Source organism: Babylonia areolata, chromosome 11 (genome assembly GCF_041734735.1).
Source record: "Babylonia areolata isolate BAREFJ2019XMU chromosome 11, ASM4173473v1, whole genome shotgun sequence".
In the NCBI taxonomy this organism is placed as follows: domain Eukaryota; kingdom Metazoa; phylum Mollusca; class Gastropoda; order Neogastropoda; family Buccinidae; genus Babylonia; species Babylonia areolata.
In genome coordinates this window covers 36,831,178-36,853,166 of record NC_134886.1, presented here as the reverse complement: position 1 = coordinate 36,853,166, position 21,989 = coordinate 36,831,178, and the positions used below count along the sequence as shown (strand labels likewise).

The 21,989-nt window shown below is 45.3% G+C and overlaps 1 protein-coding gene across 1 annotated transcript in view; it reads left to right on the top strand.

Annotated features, from left to right (window-relative positions):
- The first annotated feature begins 4,859 nt into the window (after positions 1-4,859).
- Positions 4,860-21,989, top strand: part of LOC143287709 (uncharacterized) — a 29,052-nt gene continuing 11,922 nt past the window's right edge. The window contains exons 1-2 of the mRNA XM_076595926.1: positions 4,860-6,574; positions 8,550-19,185. Of these exons, the coding sequence (XP_076452041.1) occupies positions 4,962-6,574; positions 8,550-19,185 (12,249 nt within the window). The 5' untranslated portion in view covers positions 4,860-4,961. The remainder of the gene's footprint in view (positions 6,575-8,549; positions 19,186-21,989) is intronic.

Sequence of the window (21,989 nt, the reverse complement as noted above, 5' to 3'; positions counted from 1 at the left end):
CTTAACGCACGCAAAAGAACCTTCAGCGAAAAAGGGTTGTTCCTGGCAAATTTATGTAACTGGAAAACAAATAAAATTGCAGGCAGAAAAAAAAAGAAAGAAAAGAAATGGATGGCACTCTGAGTGTGGCTGGGAGGTCAGCCCGAATTTCACACAGAGAAATCTGTTGTGTCAAAATGAGTAATACACTACAGTACAATACATTACAATGCAATACAATGCAATGCAATACAATACAATACAATACAACAATACAATACAATACAATACAATACAATGTGGCGATATGGCATTTCGGTTCTGACTTCAGGTTCTCACAGCATGGCTACTCACTGCAGACTAGTCTACGAAGTTTGACTAAGACTGAGACTTAGCACGCCAACTGTTGTCTGCCTGCAAACTGTGAGTTTCTTATATCATGGGCAGCCTCTTGACGCCCTGGTTCCCTCAGCTGACGCTGACGGATCACTTGGAGGCCAAGATAATGTTGGGGGGCGGGGACAGTCTGCCTGCCATGAGAATCACCGGCCTCAGCACCATCACCGTCTCTCCTGACACCTCGCTCATCTTCGTCTTCATGCCCATGTCCAGCTTCTTCACTGTGCCCAACACGGGCTACACGCTCAGCGACCTCACCTCCAAGTCAGTGCTAATCTGTGTGGTACAGTACTGGTATACACTGTTCATAGCGACTTCACCTCCAAGTCAGTGCTAATCGTTGTGGTACAGTACTGGTATACATTGTTCATAGCGACTTCACCTCCAAGTCAGTGCTAATCTGTGTGGTACAGTACTGGTAGACACTGTTCATAGTGACATCACCTCCAAGTCAGTGCTAATCTGTGTGGTACAGTACTGGTAGACACTGTTCATAGCGACTTCACCTCCAAGTCAGTGCTAATCTGTGTGGTACAGTACTGGTAGACACTGTTCATAGTGACATCACCTCCAAGTCAGTGCTAATCTGTGTGGTACAGTACTGGTAGACACTGTTCATAGTGACATCACCTCCAAGTCAGTGCTAATCTGTGTGGAACAGTGTACACACTGCCCATAGCGACCTCACCTCAACTTCAGTGAAAATGTGTATGGTAAACACACACACACACACACACACACACACACACACACACACACATATATATATATATATATATATATATATATATATATATATATATATATATATATATATACTGTTTATAGTGACCTCACCTCCAAGTCAGTGCTAATCTGTATGGTAAATATTTGTATACACTGTTTATAGTGACCTCACCTTCAAGTCGGTGCTAATCTGTATGGTACAAAGAATTATGATACAAAGAATAGTCTTGCATAGCGATCTCCCCTCCAAGTCCGTGCTAATCTGTATGGTACAAAGTATAATCTTACATAGTGACCTCACCTCCAAGTCAGTGCTAATTCGTATGGTACAACACTGGTATACACTGTTCATAGCGACCTCACCTCCAATTCAGTGCTAGTCTGTACGGCCCAATATCGGTATACACTGTTCATAGCGACCTCACCTCCAAGTCAGTGCAAATTTGTATGGTGCAAAGATTAAGTGTACACTGCGGCCTCACCTCCAGGTCAGTGCTAATATGTACGATACAATGTATACATAGCGACCTCACTACCAAGTCATTGCTAATATGTATGATGCAATGTATACATAGTGACCTCACCTCCAAGTCAGTGCTAATATGTATGATACAATGTATACATAGCGACCTCACCTCCAAGTCAGTGCTAATTTTCTCTCTCTCTCTCTCTCTCTCTCTCTCTCTCTCTCTCTCTCTCTCTCTCTCTCTCTATATATATATATATATATATATATATATACATACACTGTCCACACTTATTGCCACCTTATCCTCAAACCAGTTCTAATATATATAATAAATATCGAACAGTATACACACTGTCCATAGTCACTTCCCCTCTAAATAGGTAGTAATCTATATGATACAATATACACACAGCCCATAACGCCCCCTCTCCCTTCATGTCAAAACTGAACCATATGGTATGATGCATGCACCACCCGTACCCATAGCTGCCTTTTCTCGAAGTCAGTGTGCAAAATAATATAGAACAGTATATACACCCTACACCTTCAATCATATCACCACAATGTCAGTACAGATACATTCGAATGTGTACGTAGCCTTGTTCCTCTGTGATGTCACCCAACGTCAGTATACTTACATCTCTTGTATACACAGTCTACTCTCTCGATGACGTTTATTATGTCAGTATTGTTACAATGCAGTCTATAAACGACAGCAGCATCACCTATGTGTCGTTACAGTTACTGTGTGTTCTAAACCCAACCTTTAACCCCAGTGACGTCACCATCACGTCATACGATAATTATGGGTTTCTCCCTTAGTGACGCCACCATCTCGTCAATACAGTACAGTCTATACGTCGCTTACTCTCCGTGTGATGTAATCCTGATGTCAACATTGCAATATGTACATAGTTCAGTAGTAGTAGGTCTTAATGACCAGAAAAGTGTGCTTGTGTGTTGACATTTTCATACCATTTATATACCACTTACATACATAAGTGATGGCTAGTGGTAGGAAATGAATTAGCTGATATTATACAGTCAGTAATATTAAAGGACTGACTGATATATATAACACTGCTGATAAAAGAAAAGAAATGGAATGGCTGATATACATCATACTGTAAGTGACAGGAAAGGAATGATTGATATGATTGTACACTCAGTGATAGGAAAGGAAGGACAAACATAGAAAAGAATGACTGACATACTTTGCATTGTCGGTGACTGGAAAGGAATGCCTGGTATACCTTAAACAGTCATTGATAGGAAAGGAATGACAGATGTTCATGATATAATCGTTGATAGGAAAGAAATGACTGACATACATGATACAGTCGTTGATAGGAAAGGAATGACTGATATACATGATACAGTCGTTGATAGGAAAGGAATGACTGATATACATGATACAGTCGTTGATAGGAAAGGAATGACTGATATACATAATACAGTCGTTGATAGGAAAGGAATGACTGATATTCATGATACAGTCGCTGATACGAAAGGAATGACTGATATACATAATACAGTCGATGATAGGAAATGAATGACTGATATACATGATGCAGTCGTTGATAGGAAAGGAATGACTGATATACATAATACAGTCGTTGATAGGAAAGGAATGACTGATATACATGATACGGTCGTTGATAGGGAAGGAATGACTGATGTACATAATACAGTCGTTGATAGGAAAGGAATGACTGATATACATAATACAGTCGTTGATAGGAAAGGAATGACTGATATTCATGATACAGTCGTTGATAGGGAAGGAATGACTGATACACATGATAGTCGTTGATAGGAAAGGAATGACGGATATACATGATACAGTCGTTGATAGGAAAGGAATGACTGATATACATGATACAGTCGTTGATAGGAAAGGAATGACGGACATACATGATAAAGTCGTTGATAGGAAAGGAATGACTGATATACATGATACAGTCGTTGATAGGAAAGGAATGACTGATATACATGATACAGTCGTTGATAGGGAAGGAATGACTGATATACATGATACAGTCGTTGATAGGGAAGGATTGACTGATATACATGATACAGTCGTTGATAGGAAAGGAATGACTGATATACATGATACAGTCGTTGATAGGAAAGGAATGACTGGTATACATGATGTAGTCTTGGATAGGAAAGGAATGAGTGATATACATGATGCAGTCGTTGATAGGAAAGGAATGACTGGTATACATGATGTAGTCTTGGATAGGAAAGGAATGAGTGATATACATGAAAAAGTCATTGATAGGAAAGGAATGACGGATGTACATGATATAGTCGTTGATTGGAAAGGACTGACTGATATGCATGATATAGTCGTTGATTGGAAAGGAGTGACTGATGTACATTGCACAGTCAGTGGTTGTAAGGGAATGGCTGATATACATTATGTAGCCGGTGATAGGAAAAGAATGCCTGGCATACATTATACAGTAGGTGATAGGAAAGGAATGACTGTTGTACATTATACAGTCAGTGATTTGAAAGAATGCTTGAAAGGAATGACTGATATCTCTCTCTCTCTCTCTCTCTCTCTCTCTCTCTCTCTCTCTCTCTCTCTCAATATATCTATCATCTGTATGTATGTATGAATGTATGGGTGTATGTATGTATGTATATATCTCTCTCAATATATATATATATATATATATATATATATATATTATATATGTATAATATAAAGACAGACAGATAGATAGATAGATAGATAGATAGATAGATAGATAGATAGATAGATATACATACATATTATAATGCCAATGATTGGGAAAAAATGACTGATATACAATATACTGTCAATGGTTGGGAAAGAATTACCGATATGAATTGTACTGTTGGTGGTATGAAAAAACAAGAACATTACACAGTCATTGTTAGGAAAGGGATGACTGCTATACAGTATACTATCATTGACAGGAAAATAATGACTGATATACTATATGCAGTCGTTGATATGAAAGAAATGACTGATATACATTATTCTTTCGTTGAGAGGAAAGGAATGAGTGACAGAGATACACATTATGAAGTCGGTGATTGGAAAGGAATGACTGATGTACGTGACATTGTTGGCGATAGGAAAGGAGAGACTGGTGTTACTGTTGATGATTAGAAGGAATGACTGATATACATAATACTGTCGGTGATAGTTTTTTTTAAAGACCCCCCCCCCCCCCCTCGCCCCCCCCAAAAAAGACAAAAAAAGAGACCAGTATTCATTATACTGCCGGTGATAAGAAAGAAACGACTGCATCACAGCGTTTTGCCTGCCCTGTTAGTGATGAGGATGGTATGACTGTTGCACAGAGTGTTCGTTCCCGCCACGATTGAGCAGGAAGAGGAAGTGGCTGCCATGGAGGGAGAAGAAGACGAGATAGCCAGGGTGGCGGAGAGAAAGAGCCAGAAAGAAGCTACGATTCAGCAGCGTCAGCAACTTCTGGATGAGCAGGAGGAAAAGATAGCACTCACGGAAAAGAAGTTCCTTGATGAGGAAGCGCATCTGATGGCGAAACATTCGGCATTGGAGGAGGTGGAGCAGTATCAGAGGAGGAAGGAGGAGGAGCTTAGGGAACACCGGGTGTTCCTGGAAGACAAGGAGGCCAAGTTGAGGGTGCAAGAAATGCAGCACCAGGCCAGGGAGGAGCAGCAGAACGACAGAGAACGTGCGCTGGAAGAGCTCGCCACTAAACACCAAGAAAAACAAGAGCGTCTGGACGAAAAAGAACAGACGCTTACTGATAAAGAACGACAATTGGAAGCGACAGAGTCAGAACAGAATGAAAGAGAAACGAAACTCACGGAAGAACGGGCCGCCCTGACAGAAAAGGAAGAACAAACCCGGCAGCACGAGGAAGATCTACAGCAGAGAGAAGTGGACCTCTCAAAGGAAAAAGAACATGTCAAGGAACAACAAGCGAAGGCAGAGGAAGAAGAACAAAGGCTGCAGGAATGGGATCAACAGAATCAGGAAAAGGAAGAGAACCTCAAACAAACAGAGGAGAAACTGGAAGAACAAAAAGGCAAACTGGAGGAAGAAGAAACGAGACTCAACGATCGGGAAACCACCTTGAACGAACAGGAGTCGGCGCAGAACGAGAGAAACGAGAAACTGGATGAAAAGGAAAATGCCCTGACAGACAAAGAGAAGGCGTTGGATGAAGAAAACGAGAGGCTGGTACAAAAAGACGGTGAACTTCAAGAGAAAGAGAGCACGTTGGCAGAAAAGGAGGAGGACTTGCAGCAGACGAAGACCCGACTGGAAGAGGAAGAAGAACAGCTCCGAGAGCGGGAGAACGCTGTGGAGGAGCAAGAAAAGAAACACGAAGAATGGGAGACGAGGAACAGGGAGACAGAGGACAGGCTGAATACACGTGCCCAGGAGCTGGACGAATTGGAGGAGCAACACAGGGTCTGGGAAATCAAATCCAGGGAGGAGAAGGAGATGATCGCCGAGAGACAGAAAGCGCTGCAAGAGCTGGAAGAGATGCTCAAAGACTGGGAGAAACGGACTCAGGAAGAAGAAGACAAACTGAAAGAGGAGGAACAGAAGATCAAGGCGGAGGAAGAGAAGCTGCAGGAGAGAGAAAAACAAATTGAAGAGGAGGAGGAACGACAGAAAAAATGGAAAGAGGATCTGGAAGAGGAGGACGCCAGGCAGAAAGAGCGTGAAAAGAAACTGGAAGAAGAAGAAGTACGACACAATGAGTGGAGAGAAACTCTGGAGAAAGAAGCGGAAAAACATAAAGAGATCGAGCAACAGCTGATGGAGAAAGAGGAGAAGCACAAGGAGGCAGAGCAGAAACTGTCTCAGCAACAGGAGGAACACAAAGAAGCAGAGCGAAAACTGACAGAGCAGGAGGAGAAGCACAAAGAGGCAGAGCGAAAACTGTCAGATCAACAGAAAAAGAGGGAGAGAAAGATCAGTGAAGGAGAGGATGACTGGGAAGTTTGTTCCTCAAACTCCAGGTTAGTGATTGTTTGTTTGTGTTTATTGTTTATTGTTGCTTATAGTCCGGCCGACCGCACAGAGCCATATCAGGACTGTCCAACCATACAAAAAGCTCAACCGTGTCATCACAGAACTGTCACACCTTTATATATATATATATATATATATATATATATATATATATATATATATATATAATCACCAAGACAAACCCACAAAACACAGTTCATGACACATTATCTTAACCATATAGCCCCTTGGGGCAAATAAGACTAGGCTGTGCTAAGGACGTCAGCCCTTCCGCTTGATTTATCATCAGATTACAAATCAACAACCCCCCCAGTTTCACTACCAAGGCGCCAGAGCAAAACAGCACACAGATAGTACATCATAAACTGCGGAAAAGAGAAAACAGTGCCAAGGCTTGCTCGAAAAAAAGAAAGGGAAATGGACTGGGAAGGCAGAAAAAGTTGAAAACAGTGAAGGAAGATAAAAGAGTAGAAATAAAGAGAACAATGGAAAAGAGGAAATTTCTGGCACAGACTTTCCAGAGTACGGGGATGCTGTTTATGCTGAAAGACCCCTGGCATCCCACGGGGGAGGTTAGTAATTGGATGAGTGATAATTTTTTTTTGTTTGTGGTGTGTCCGTGCGAGCGTACCCGTATGCTGATAACTATCACCCCACCCCACCGAAGTTCAATCTATTTCATTTGGGAAGTTTAGTTGCTGCACTGTGACGTGGCGAGTTCGTCATCAACCCGATGAATCATCAGTGTGCAGCTGGTTAGATAACAACAACAGCCAGGCACAGCACAACGTTACTCAACAGGGTCACCGTTTTAATGACGTCCTCATAGGAATGGTGGCGCTTGAACTGTGGTTGACGTTGACTTTGATCATTGCAACTGGTTTGACATTTCTTGGTAACTCCCTTGGTGAGTCAATTGTTTCTAACGACCGGAGCAAAAAGGGGATCACCAGTCTGACATCTGTTTTTGAACGTTCTTGGTAAGTCCGTTGTTTTTAGTGATGAGAGGAAGAGGGAATCACCAGTCTGACTTCCCTTGTTTCTAGTGATGAGAGGAAGAGGGAATCACCAGTCTGACATTTCTTGGTGAACGTTCTTGGTGAGTCAGCTGTTTTTAGCGACTGAAGCGAAAAGGGGGATCACCAGTCTGACATTTCTTGGTGAACGTCCTTGGAGAGTCAGTTCCTGTCCAAGACCAGAATGAGAGGTGATGGGTTGGTGTGCAGATTGGTGGTGTCGTCATATTCAGCAGGGTTTGGGGCAGTGCCCAATTTTGGTAACTTTTGATTCGCTTCTTTAAAATTGATTCGTGTGTGTGTGTTTGTGCGTGCGTGCGTGTGTTTGTGCCTGTCTGTCTGTGTCTGTGTATACTTTACATTCTTTGGTAGAGATAGAAGACGAGGGGAAAAAAAAACCCCAAAACGTGAAAGGAAATATGCACTCTTCGCACATGTGAGTGAGCAACTGAGAGAGGGAGAACAGAGAGAGAGAGAGTATGTGTGTCTCTGTTTGTGCCTGCGTGCGTGTGTTTTTTTTTTTTTTTCGCTTTCCGAATTTGTCTCTCAATTTCTAAGGGATCTAGATTAGGTGAATAGGATAAATACAAGAATCTTAAAAAAAAAAAAAAAAAAAAAAAAAAAAAAACCGAGAAGAGAAGTAGAAAAGGAAAACCGTTGCAATTGCTATCACATGAAACCAGCAAATCACTATTAACAGTGTAAGAAGAAGAAAAGGAAAACTTTCTCATAGCATCACATAGCATATTCCTAAACAGATTGAACTGGAAGAGACAGATATACTGAGGGGGAGTAGAGGTTGGGGTACAGAGAGAGAGAGAGAGAGAGAGATGGGGTGGCTTGGAGACGGTAAAAAAAAAAATTGTGTTTGTGTATAAAGTAAGCTAAAACACATGGCCAGCTGCACAGTTGCAAGTGATACCAATGTGACATTATTCTCCGTCAGGTTCAAGATACGAACAGTCAAACCACCCAAGGGGGGGGTGGACAAGGCAGTAAACACAGGCCCCATGCGGAGAGAACCCTACCACAGGCGAGCCCGCAGCATGTCCCCACGTGTCCGCACTGGCAGCACCGGCGACTACCCAGGCTCTGATCCCAACTCCTTGGCCTCTGTGCTGACAGAAGATGACGTCATTATGGTTAGCAGTTTCAAAGGGGAAAAGGGGACCATCGTGGAAACTTACGACATAGTGTATCTGCGTGAAGAGATCTTTGACTCAGCAAGAGAAAGCGTGTCTACGCATGGCATCCCTAAGCCTGGTAAAGGGCTACAGAAGTCCCATGAGAGTGAGTCCTATGTGCTGAGTCCTGAAGAGACAGGGCGGGGCAGTGCTACTCCTCGCTCGTCCTCCACCTCACGCTCCATGTGCAGTCAGAGAGATGCGTTCAGCTGTGCCTCTGCCGAAAGTCATGTCAGTGTAGAGACTCAGACCAACGGTCTGGGATCGGCACCGGGTAAGACCTTTCCCCCACTAGCCCCCGACCAGGAACCTGAATCAGGACCGTGTGAGACCTCTCCCTCAGTTACCCCTGACAATGCACTGCTAATTACTCAGGGAAATGTCAAGAAAAGTGTTAGCTTTCAGGAGGAATCTGATCGCAGTTACTCTAGAAGCCCCCCTCCCAGCACAGAAAGACAGACGTGCACGTTTCCTCCCATCATCTTTTCCAAGGAAGCTCGGAGCGCCGATTCTGTCCACGAAGATATGCTGCTGAATGAAACGATGCAGACCGACACCGTCACAGCTAGAGAGACACGTCCAACACCAAGGGACACTGACTTAGAGGCAAGCGAATCCAAAGAACATGGACACATTGAAACATCACTTCCACCTGACCCGTTGGTATCGCATGCAGAAAGAAAAATCAGCCCTGTACCTCTGGGTCTGGCATTGGAAACTTCTCCGAACGTCAGTTTCTTGGAACCATTAACGGAGCAACAAGAAGACAGAGAAAAAGAGGACAGACAAGTGGAGACCAAAATGCAGGAAGCCATATCAGCTGAACTAGAAGTGATAACAAGGAAAAGAGGACAGCCAAGCAGGACTGCCCGAAAAATGCCAAAGAAAGACGATGGATACAGTCTTGAAAGGACGGACCTTACAAGCACCAGTGAAGAATCCTCAGAGTCATATGAACCTTCACCTGACATATCAATCGATTGTGTAAGCCCAGAAATGGCAAAAATGTTACCAAACTGGCTTACAACTACTCCCGACCAAGGGCCCAATGACATCATTATTGACGTGACAAGAGAGCCAGTCAAGAAAACATCTCCTTCACTTCTCGGGTCAGATGCCACATATTCAATGAAGACCATGGAAAGAACTTCTCCTGTTCAGGGAGCCGTGGATGAGGCAAGTAAAGCGCAGGACAGATGGATGTGTGCAGAAGAAGAGGCCAACAACCAAGAGAAGGTACCCATATCTGATGACATTAGCCCCGACCAGGAACCTGAATCAGCACTGGGTGAGACCTCTCCCTCAGTTACTTCTGACAAAACACTGCAAATTCCTGTTCAACTGTCAGAAATGAAAGCAGACAGCTCTGCAACTGGTGAAAAGTTGGTGGAGGTTTTGGAACCTTCAAAACAAGTATTATCACCATCTCCCAGAAACCAAGAAAAATCACTTCCTGCTGAAAAACACACAGAACCAGACCAGCGTTCTGTTTCTAAATCAATGACACCAAGTGACTGTCTTGAAAGACAGTTTGAAGACCAACGGTTATCTGACTCAGTGTCACCGTCTTCTCCACCTTACAAAGTGTCGCCTGACTCCCCTCCTCCACAACGCAGGTCATCTCCAAGTCATGGAGCAAAGCAAGCCTCCCAGTCCCCAGCATCAATAACTTCTACCCCACCCAATTCTCTACGCGACTCTCCCTTGCCTTACGAAATTTTGTGTAAGACCCCATCTCGTTCGCCAAGTCCTTCAAGTCGATTTCAAGGCAAGAAAACACCATCTTTTCCATCTCCTATAGAGACTGATTTAAAGCGCAAAAAGTCAGGAAGTACTGTTTCACGAACATCCCAACCCTCACGAAGTTCAACAGCATCACCAAAATCACCCTTGAAAGCAGATGTTGCCCATTTACAATTTGAAAAAACGTCACCAGTTCCTGAAACAAAGTCACAAAGTCAGACTCTGCTTTCACCTCTTCAAAAGCAACTGCCATCAGGTCCAGAACCGGATTCAATGTCACCCAAAAGATCTTCTTTGAAAAGTTCAACTGAATCTTCTCCAGGTGTGAAATTGGAATCATCTCCATCAACTGTGAAAAGTTCAACTAAATCTTCTCCAGGTGTGAAAATGGAATCATCTCCATCAACTTTGAAAAGTTCAACTAAATCCTCTCCAAGGCTGAAATTGGAATCATCACCATTAATTTCCCCAGAGTCTGCCCCAGTGCATCGGCATACATCTTCATCAGTGCCATCCCCAAGAGCTTTACATGTGCAACTTAAATCTCCTCCATCCCCACTACCTGCAAATCAGAACATTCCACCTTTCCTCACAAATCTTGTACAAACCTTGGAGAAGGTACAGGTAGAAAGCATGGACACACTGCAGTCTGGTCTGTCACGTATCTCTTCACCTACGAAATCTCGAAATGTGTCTCCTACTACAGCACCTGATTCAAGACATTCAACTCCACAATCAGAGCCCATGTCACCTTCAATGGGTACCCACTCGCTTCACTCATTATCAGCTGAATCACCATCCTCACCTCAAGAACAGTGTAAATCTGTGTTTGAAGAACATGGCACAGAGCAATCAGCTTCTCCTGCCATGACAAAGCCGCGGTCTCCATCACCCGTACATGTGTCTTCCACTTTACATTCACCTCTGTCATTCTTTGACATGGATGTTTCGGTTCAGAGACATTTGCAGCCAGCAGTCAGTTCACCTGTGAAATTGACATCGCCTCCCTCAAGCTTTCCTTCCAGTGATGCAGGCAAGAACAGGTCAAGATCACCTCCTCAAGGAAGTGAAAAATCTTCACTTTCAGAATCATCTTGTCTTGGCAGGGACAAAAATCTAGAAGTGTATTCCTCACGAATAAGTACTAAGTCCCTTTCACCAAAGTCTCCATCAGGTTTTCACACTGAAATTCAGTCAGTACAGTCACCGTCAGTGGTGTCATCTCACTCGTCAGCAATTTCAAAATCACCTCTTGGCAGGGACAAAACTCCGGAAGTGTGTTCCTCACGAGGGAGTACTAAGTCCCTTTCACCAAAGTCTCCATCAGGTTTTCACACTGAAATTCAGTCAGTACAGTCACCGTCAGTGGTGTCATATCACTCGTCAGCAATTTCAAAATCACCTCTTGGCAGGGACAAAACTCCGGAAGTGTGTTCCTCACGAGGGAGTACTAAGTCCCTTTCACCAAAGTCTCCATCAGGTTTTCACACTGAAATTAAGTCAGTACAGTCACCATCAGTGACATCGCCTCCCTCAAGCTTTCCTACCAGTGATGCACGCAAGAACAGGTCAAGATCACCTCCTCAAAGAAGTGAAAAGTCTTCACTTTCAGAATCATCTTGTCTTGGCAGGGACAAAACTCCTGAAGTGTATTCCTCACGAATAAGTACTACTAAGTCCCTTCCACCAAAGTCTTCATCAGATTTTCACATGGAAATTCAGTCAGTGCAATCACCGTCAGTGGTGTCACCTCGCTCGTCAGCAGTTTCAGAATCACCTTCTCCTGGCAGGGACAAAACTCCAGAAGTTTGTTCCTCACGAGGGAGTACTAAATCCCTTTCACCAAAGTCTCCACCAGGTTTTCAAACTGAAATTAAGTCAGTACAGTCACCGTCAGTGGCGTCACCTCGCTCATCAACAGTTTCAAAATCACCTCTTGGCAGGGACAAAACTCCGGAAGTGTGTTCCTCACGAGGGAGTACTAAGTCCCTTTCACCAAAGTCTCCATCAGGGTTTCACACTGAAATTCAGTCAGTACAGTCACCGTCAGTGGTGTCACCTCGCTCGTCAGCAGTTTCAAAATCACCTCCTGTCAGGGACAAAACTCCAGAAGTGTGTTCCTCACGAGGGAGTACTAAGTCCCTTTCACCAAAGTCTCTATCAGGTTTTCACACTGAAATTAAGTCGGTACAGTCACCGTCAGTGGTGTCACCTCGCTCATCAGCAGTTTCAAAATCACCTCTTGGCAGGGACAAAACTCCAGAAGTGTGTTCCTCACGAGGGAGTACTAAGTCCCTTTCACCAAAGTCTCCATCAGGTTTCCATGCAGAAATTCAGTCATTACACTCACCATCAGTGGTGTCACCTCGCTCATCAGTAGTTTCAAAATCACCTTCTCTTGGCAGGGACAAAACTCCAGAAGCTTATTCCTTACAAAGGAGTGTTAAGTCCCTTTCACCAAAGTCTCCATCAGATTTTCACAAGGAAATTCAGTCACCGTCAGTTGTGTCACCTCACTTGTCAGCAGCACAAGCAAAGCCATCTTCACCACTTCCAGCTCGTTCAGTGCATTCCCCGTTATTGACGTCAAAGTCACCCCAGGCATCACTGGAGCCGTCTGAGTCAACACATTCACCAGCTTTATTGTCACCGTCAGCACGTTCAGCATCAAAATCACCACATGAATCACTGGTTGAGTCAAATGCCCCACTGGCAACAACGCAAATGTTAACTTTTCCAGCAAAAAGATCTCAATATAGTCCATTCTCGGATCTGTTAGGACCAGTACAGGTGTCCCTTAAATCAGAATTGTCTCCTGAACAGGTAAAATCCAAATCACCTACAAGACATACCCAGTCCCCTAAGGTAATACTGGTACCTGCAAAGCATCCACCACTTGTACCAGATGTACCTGAGGCAAGTGCATCTCCATCAGCCAAAGAACTAACAGAGTCATCAACGTTTGCAAAACTTTCAGTGCCAGTGCCTTCACAACACACTCTTCAGACTTCACCAGGCACAAAGCAATTCAGAACTGCACATACCAGTTCAGAGTCACCGTCCCCAGTTATCAAAATGACTGTAACGCCTGAAATTGAACAGAAGATAGAAGTACTTCCAACAAGAGTGGATCACTCACAACGCAAAGTATCTCCATCGTCGACAGTTGGAAGTCCTAAATCAAAGCTGCAGTCTCTTGTTGCCCACTTCGAACAATGTGCAAATGAAGCAAGTTGTCAACAAACACCAACCTCACCCGTGTTTCCATCTACGCGCCAGTCACAGAAAACTGTGGTGCATTCAGATGAGATACAAAAGTCACCAGTTCTGTCTTCTGCTAAAAACAAAGCACCTGCAGACCAGTGCGAGAGAGATAACATTAAGAAAAATTCATCTCCTTCATCGCAGCCAAAGACTGCAGTAGAATCACCTACATTGTTGCTTTCAAAACAGAACAAGTCACAAACCTCACCACCCAGGAAGGGCTCTGCAGACTTGGTTTCCCCCAGAACGCCAACAGCACTAGATAATTTGATGAAACAGGAAGCTAACACATCTTTTAAAGCAACTGCTATGAAAAACTCCACAAAGCCATCACCCACACACTTAAATGTCAGTCCTGCCTCAGTGATTTCACAGATTTCCAACCGAGGGCTGTCTCCTGGACCAAGGACACGCTCAACAGGATATTCCTCTCCCGTTCCAGATCGTTCTATTGCTGGCATGTTGGCTGCTCAGAGAAGAAAGGTTGCCTCTCCACGAACTTCTCTGCAAGGTAAGATGGCGTCAGTGAACAAACTCACTGGTCTACAATCCAGAATTGGTGTTCCCCTACCCACTGCTGAGCACGAAGAGACTGCTTCACAGCAGGACAGCACTGAACGATCGTTGTCTGAAATTATTGCCTCACTCGATGTACCAGCTAGTTCATCCCATACATCAGTGTCACAAGCATCATCTCCCTCGCTTTGCCGGACAGGAATGGCACGCATATCCTCTACTGATCTGTCATCTACAGGGACTACTCAACAGGGACGTCGGAGTGTGAGCCCAAATAAGGGTCTCATTACCACTGCATTGAAAACGAATGGGTCTGACAATCTCAGAAATATGCTTGCCAGGCAGAGAAAGGCAAGACAAGAAAAAGAAAAAGGCAAACTTCCAGCAACAAACCTCAGTCACAGTATTAAGTCCAAGGAGACGGGCCTCTCAATTGTGAAGGCTGAAGTGGAAGGGCCAGAGCTACCACAGGAACATGTGACGACATCAGTTTATCAGAAGCGAGTTGATAGAGAAGGACAGCCTCCTTCTTCCGTAGTAACTATTACTCAGAAGAAAGTGAGGTATTCCAAAGAACGCCTCACAGATGAACACTGTTCTGATATGATTCAATCTCCACCCAGACTTAGCAGTGTGCCTGTGCTCACCCAAGGCTCAGTACATCAGCCAACAGCAATGTTTTCAGGCAAAGCAGAGTCTGGCAAACGAACACCTGTTCAGGATAATGTTGGTCCAGTCAGAACAGAGGGACGCATAAACTCCAAACGACCGGTCTCTGAAACAGCTAAAGCAAAGTCACCATCCAAGCCACCCTCTCCAGTGCCTAAACTTGGTCTGATACGCATCATGATGGACACAGATACACAACAGAAGCATGAGGGTGAACCAGCAGATGAAAAGCATCCCTTTGCAAAGGCACGGATTTCTCAAACTAAGACAAGCAAAGAAAGACAACACAGTGCCCCAAGTCATTCATCAGAGCAAAGATCCCCTGCATTATCTGGAAAATCTTCGGTAACTTCAGAGAAGAGTGCACACCAGAGACAATCGTATGGCGAATCCAGCAATCAGACATATATGTCTGGGATATCTTCGAGCCCAAACGTTCGTGGCAGCCAGCATGTCAACCCCAGTGTTGGATTGAAGACTGGGCAGATGGAAGAGCGGGAAGCATTGCTTAGACGCTGTGCACAAGCCAAGACAGGGCAGATGGAAGAGCGGGAAACGTTGCTCAGACGCCGTGCACAAGCCAAAAAACTGGATGAAACAAGAAAGGGTGTGAGAAAACATTTACAGGGCATGGCTGGTGATTCTGACGATTCTGATTTCTCTGATTTCTTTCGTGAATATCAAACAGAGTGTCAGAAAAAAGGTGTATCACAAGAACAATCCCAAGTTCAGAGGGCTGTGAAACAAAATGTAGACGGTTACAGTGCAGAGCCAGAGCAGCCTGTCTCAAGAAAAGAGTACCCAGCACCAACACTTACATCACCACCAGTTAAGCGCAGAGCCCTGGATGCACATGACGGATTTAATGCTGTTGATCCGAACAAGCAAGGTCACAGCCATCAATCAACTGGACCATCCAATACATGCAATAGTAGCCCAGTTAAGCGATCCAAGAAATATGAAATGAACAGATTTCTGGCTTATCCCACAAGTCCACCAACGAGAACTAGCCCAGGAGCTTTGAGAAACCAACAGGAACTGCCCATGGCTACAGGAGGTGTCAACAGGAGCGGGGGATTTCCATTTTCTGTGGCCGCTGCACGTGACAGAACTTCAGTGCCTGTTCCCCTTAGTCCGCAATTGCAGTCCTACAGACACCAGCAAGGTGTGGTTGGTGATTCTGTTGAAATGGTGGAAGATCTGGCACGTCCTGGAAGATCAGGCGAATTTCACTTTCAACAGCAGTCCCCATTTTCGGACAGAGAAAAGCGTCGAAAGCATGGACGTAGAGTGTCTTGGAATGACAGCCAGAGCAGTTCAATGACTGATCTGTCACACAATCAGAATGCTGCACTGGATTCTGAAAATGATGCAGCAGAGCTTGGATACACTGTGCCGAAATTTGACAACATTCAATTGTGCAAAATGATAGATGCGCCATCACTGCATAGCAACATACAACATGGAAGAACTCTTAAAATGGATAAAGAAGACAAAATAGTGGCAAGGTCAAGTGAGGACAGAGAACACCGAAAAGATGAAAGGAAAATCATATCTATACAACCGAGGCTGGCGAATTTTCAGTTTCCTTCTTCGCGCATGAGTGACTTTCGGCAAACCGTGCAGCACAGCCAGGAAGCTTCAGACTCACAGTATACAGTTTCACAATTTTTTACTGACCACAGTGAGATCAATACAGATTCCTCATTGGCTAAACACGGGAGAGAAAGATCATTTCCAAATTCAGTTCAGTTTTCAAGGGAGCATACAAAAAGCACGGAGTACAGACCTATAGGAGATGCTCCCATATCCTTTGCAAAAGAAGAAGAGACTCAACGCAAAGAATTCACATCAATGTCTAATACAGCATCCATCAACTTGGCACACAAACATAGCCGACGAAAAAGCTACACCATGCAGAGTCAACACCAGCGAGCTGTCATCACAGAAGAGAGGCAACAAACCAGAGAATATATCTTGAGGAAAAACCCTCACACTGCACGTTTCCCTGAACACCATCAGTATCGCAGAGCAGCGATTCAGCCCATGAAAATGATCACACCTGGGGTCAACAAAGCCCAGCCTGATCAAGCAACATCAGAAACGCACAAAATGAATTTGGTTGAATCCAGTCAGTATGAAGAAAACCTTCTACAGTACGACTCTCTCGGTGCCACAAACAACAACAATTTGAGTCTCTGTGAAGAGCTGAGGAATGCTGGCTTTTCCCCTGGGGAAATGCGAAGACCCGAGGAGCTAGGTGATCACTTTGTTGAAGGGGATTCTGTGGATATGATGGACTATGCGGATATGGACAGGTGGATAGACATCAATGTGGACCCATTTGTGTACCAGTACTCAAGGAGTCACATTCTTGACATGAATGAAAGCGCCAATTCATCTGCTGTTGCAGGACACGATGACACCAGTAGTCCAGAGGAGAAGGTCTTCTTCACACCCCAAGTTGTGATGGGTGACAGGGAGGAGAGGGATAGTGTGTCATGCACGCATCTCTCTGGGTCACCTGACATAGAGTACACAGGTCATGAAACACAGGATTATCATTGTTACACTTTTCCAGAATCAGAACAACGAGATGGTATCAACAGCACCAACTATCCCCAGCCAAGTAATCTGGATGGCAGGTGCAGCACTTTGTATCTTTCTGTCCCCAACACAGAATCAGCTTCATTGTCAGTTGAGACAAGCCCATCATGTAGCAGACCTCGACGCAGGTATTTTAAAAGTTGCAATGATAATAAGAATAATTCTGGGGATGACCATCCCAAGTTTCCTTCTCAGTCCAACATTTCCAGAGAAGAAGGGTACTGTGTTTATGGCAATGCCCTTGAACCCTCTGCATGTGGTGGGGGAGATCAGGGAGAGACGACGGAGCAGAAACCACCCGAGGAAACTCATTATAGCAGGCAAGACTATCAGGTGACTTCCAGACACAAGACCACAAAATTTAGACGGAGAAGAAGCTTTGGCAGGTCATACCTTTCCAGGCTGCTGACCAAGCGAAACTACAGCAAGAATGTTAGTCACGATGTAAGTGACAACTGTGCTCTTGGGCAGGCCAGTCTTCAGGACTGTAATGGGGCAGTGTGCTGTCAGTGCTCTGAGGCTTGTTCTGTTCAAGGGGTGGATAGTGTCGAAGGTTTGTGTTCTGACTGCGACCACCGTGACACAGAGCCAAAGTACTGCCTGTGTTTGGGAGAGGCTGCCAGCTGCCAGCACACGCCTTATGATGACGAGGATCCAGGTGACGAAGAGGGTGAAGTCGTTGATAACTGTCAGAACAGGTGTCAAGAATGTGGTTGTTCAGTAGACTTCAATTCCACATACGCATTGGAAGATCAAAGGCTGATTCCACGTGCAGTGACCCGCCAATGGCAGAGTCCAGTCCAGTCCAAGCCGTGTGAGAGTCCTGATTGTGTGGCGATGGCACTGAAGAACGAGACGGACAACAGGTTCCGCAGTTGTCAACCAAGTGAGGCAGAAGTGCATTGTGCTGGTGAGTCACTGCTCTCAGCCTCATCTGACGCCTGCAGATGTGGACAAAGTTACTGTCCGGGCAGAGGAGATGGGGACGTGTTGCCTGCCACCAGAAAAGAGGAACAAAACTACAATGTGTCTAGGTGCCAGTGGGAAGAACAAAGGCAGCGAGCGAACTATGTGTTCAAACATAGTCATGAACACAGGGAGCAAGAGAAGGACAACCAGAAAGAAAAACGACGATTCCAATCCAAACAACCAGAAGAAAAATGTGTACAGGACTTAGGGGAAGATGGAGCAGGGAAATACACCTACTGTTCCCATGCCCACCATCTTCGTCAACACGTTGAAGATGATCATTCAGTACAGTCCAAGTCGTTAGCAATCCATTCCATGCCAGCGGAACCCCAGGAGGCCCCAGCCATCTCGTCTCCGAAGGACTGTCAGTTGTCGGTTACGGAGTCCATGGTGCAGGCCTATGGATACAACCCCCTGACCCAGTCCCCGTTCAGTGCGCGCGGCTACCCGAGTCTGGCGGTGGACACGAGTACGCTGGACCACATCCCCCTGCCCTTCGTCAAGCGAAAGGCTCTGGTCTTCCTGCGCACCGATAAGGAGGAATTCGTGGAGGTGGGCCGTGGTACGTATGGCTGTGTCTACCTGGCCCAGGCCACCACGAGGAGGGGTACAGCTAAGGTGGTCGTCAAGGTAGGTCGTTGCTCTGTCCATTTCCATCTGTTTCTCTTACTGCTGTGTAATATTTGCAGCCAATAAACTGGCAAACCCACCCGTCACTTACAAATGAACGGGAGGTGGGGGCTCGGGGGAGTTGGGGGATGGGAGGTATGAGAGTCTTAGCTACATTTTATAAAACAGAAGTACATCAGTTTTTGCATCGACAGGAAAAAAAGAAAGAAATGTTATATATTGAGGTGTGTCACCAATACAATTACCATAAAATATATCTTACATGTATATTCCTGTACAATTTGAAAACGGGTTATATTGCCCATGCTTTTGTTTGATGGTTTTATTATTTTGGTTTCACTTATTGCGTATCCATTACTTTTGTGAATTTTCTAATGGAAACACTTGATTTAATTTTAACATTAAAGCCATGTCAACCATGTCACTGTGTAAAATTGTATACATTTCGTTTAAAACAGACATTTTGAAAGGGCTCAAGTGCTAAGTGTCTTAGCCGACTGGTCAGGTCAAGGGCATAGCCTTTGCTACTGGTACCATGTAACCCAGTACTACCTGCCGCATGTGAAGTCTCCCAACGACGGACCAGGCGGAGGAGGAAACCTTCCCAACGGCTGTGAAGGCAGAACAGGATGACCAAAGGGCAGGGGGAGCTCTTATCCTTGGCTGGAAGTCCTCCTACGAGACGGAACTCTGAAGAAAAAACCTGCACCTACCGAGGCCGTCCTACACGTGGCAGTATCTGCACCTGTGGGACTGTGAGCGTCGGTAGGCAAGAGAGTGGGGAAGGGACTGCACAACTCTTCACTAAAAAAAAGTCATCTGTGCTGGTCAGGCAACCAGGCTAATGTCGGAACGACGAGCTAACCCTTCAACACCCAGCTTTCCCAAGCCCTGTGGCGATGGAGAAGTGGTAACGGGGCAAGGCAGAAGATGCTGCTGGCAGTTCCTAGTCACGACTCTGCACACAGGCGGCTGTGGGGTGATGGTCGTCACCATAGAGTGGAGCAGATGCAGCACCCATAACCTCCCACAGTGTCAGAGCAGCCCTTTTTAGGGACAGCAGTGCTCTCCCCACATGGGGAAGGGGAGATACAAGGATCCCTAAACAAAGCCTGCCTCGCCTAATACCTAGTCGGAAACTGCACCTACTTGGACATCCAACACTAGCGGTCGAAAACTGAAGAAAAGAACCAGGAGTCATGCCCTGACTGTGGGTGCCTGGAATGTTCGCACCCTTTTAGTCAGAGACAACAGACCAAAAAGGCACACAACACTCATTGCTAGAATGCTTGATCGCTACCAAGTGGACATAGCAGCCCTTAGCGAAACCAGGTTTGCCGGTGAAACCCAGCTGGAGGAAGCTGGAGGGGGCTACACCTTCCACTGCATTGGGAAGCCAGATGGCACCCCAAGAACCTCAGGCGTGGGCTTTGCCATATGAACCAGACTTGCACGACAGCTTGACAGCCTTCCACATGGGATAAACGATAGGCTGATGACCCTGCGTCTGAAGCTGTCTGAAGATCGCTTCTCCAGTCATCAGCTGCTATGCCCCAACGATGACGAACCCTGAACCCTGATGATATCAAAGAAGTTTTCTATGAGGAGCTCAGCCGCACCATTTCAGCGGCAGACAGAAAGGACAGGCTGATCATACTTGGGGATTTCAATGCCCGTGTCTGCGTGGACTTCTCTTCGTGGCCAAAAGTCCTAGGACAGCATGGCACTGGCAAGTGCAACTCCAACAGACTGCTCTTGCTCTTGCTCTGCGCGCAGCATGGACTGACCATCACCAACACCCTCTTTCAACAAGCGGACAAGTACAAGAACACATGGATGCACCCAGCTCCAAGCAATGGCACATGCTGGACTATATATACACATACAAATACACAAACAAGCACAGTCATTGAAAAACCAACCAACCAACCAAACAAACAAACAAAAAAACAGAGAAGAAAACATGAAGTTGCAACAGATCTTAGATGTAATACCTTGTACAAGTATATTGACAAATTCCTTTCTTTGTGGAGTGATGGCCTAGACGTAAAACGTCCGCCCAGGAAGTGAGAGAATCTGAGTGGGCTGGTTCGAATCACGGCTCAGCTGCCGATATTTTCTCCCCCTCCACTGGACCTTGAGTGGTGGTCTGGACGCTAGTCATTTGGATGAGATGATAAACTGAGGTCCCATGTGCAGCATGCAATTAACACACGTAAAAGAACCCACGGCAACAGAAGGGTTGTTCCTGGCCAAATTATGTAGAAAAGTCCACTTCGATAGGAAAAACAAAGAAAACTGCATGCAGGAAAAAATACAAAAAAAAAAGGGGGGGGGGGGGGGGGCACTGTATTATAGCGACGTGCTCTGCTGCTCTCACTGGGGAGAGCAGCCCGAATTTCACACAGAGAAATCTGTTGTGATAAAAAGAAATACAAATACAAATATGATTGTCCGGCAGAGGGACAAAGGCGATGTTTCCATTACATGCTGCATGAGATTAGCAGTCTGTTGGACCATCGCCTGGTACGCAGCAAGATGAACATCAGACTTGCATGCAAGCTCCAACCAGCCAGGCAGAAACCCCCTAGGAAGCTGAACATCCACCCCCTCCTATCACCAAGGACGTGCTGCAGCAGCAGATCCAAGCAGCTCTCCAATAAATTTCTGCATCGACTGATGAAGAAGAGGCATGGAACACTTTTAGAAATGCTGTGTGGACACATCAGCAGCTGACATACTCGGCTTTGTACAGAGGAGCCACAAAGACTGATTTGATGAGAACGACTCTGGAATCTCCAAGC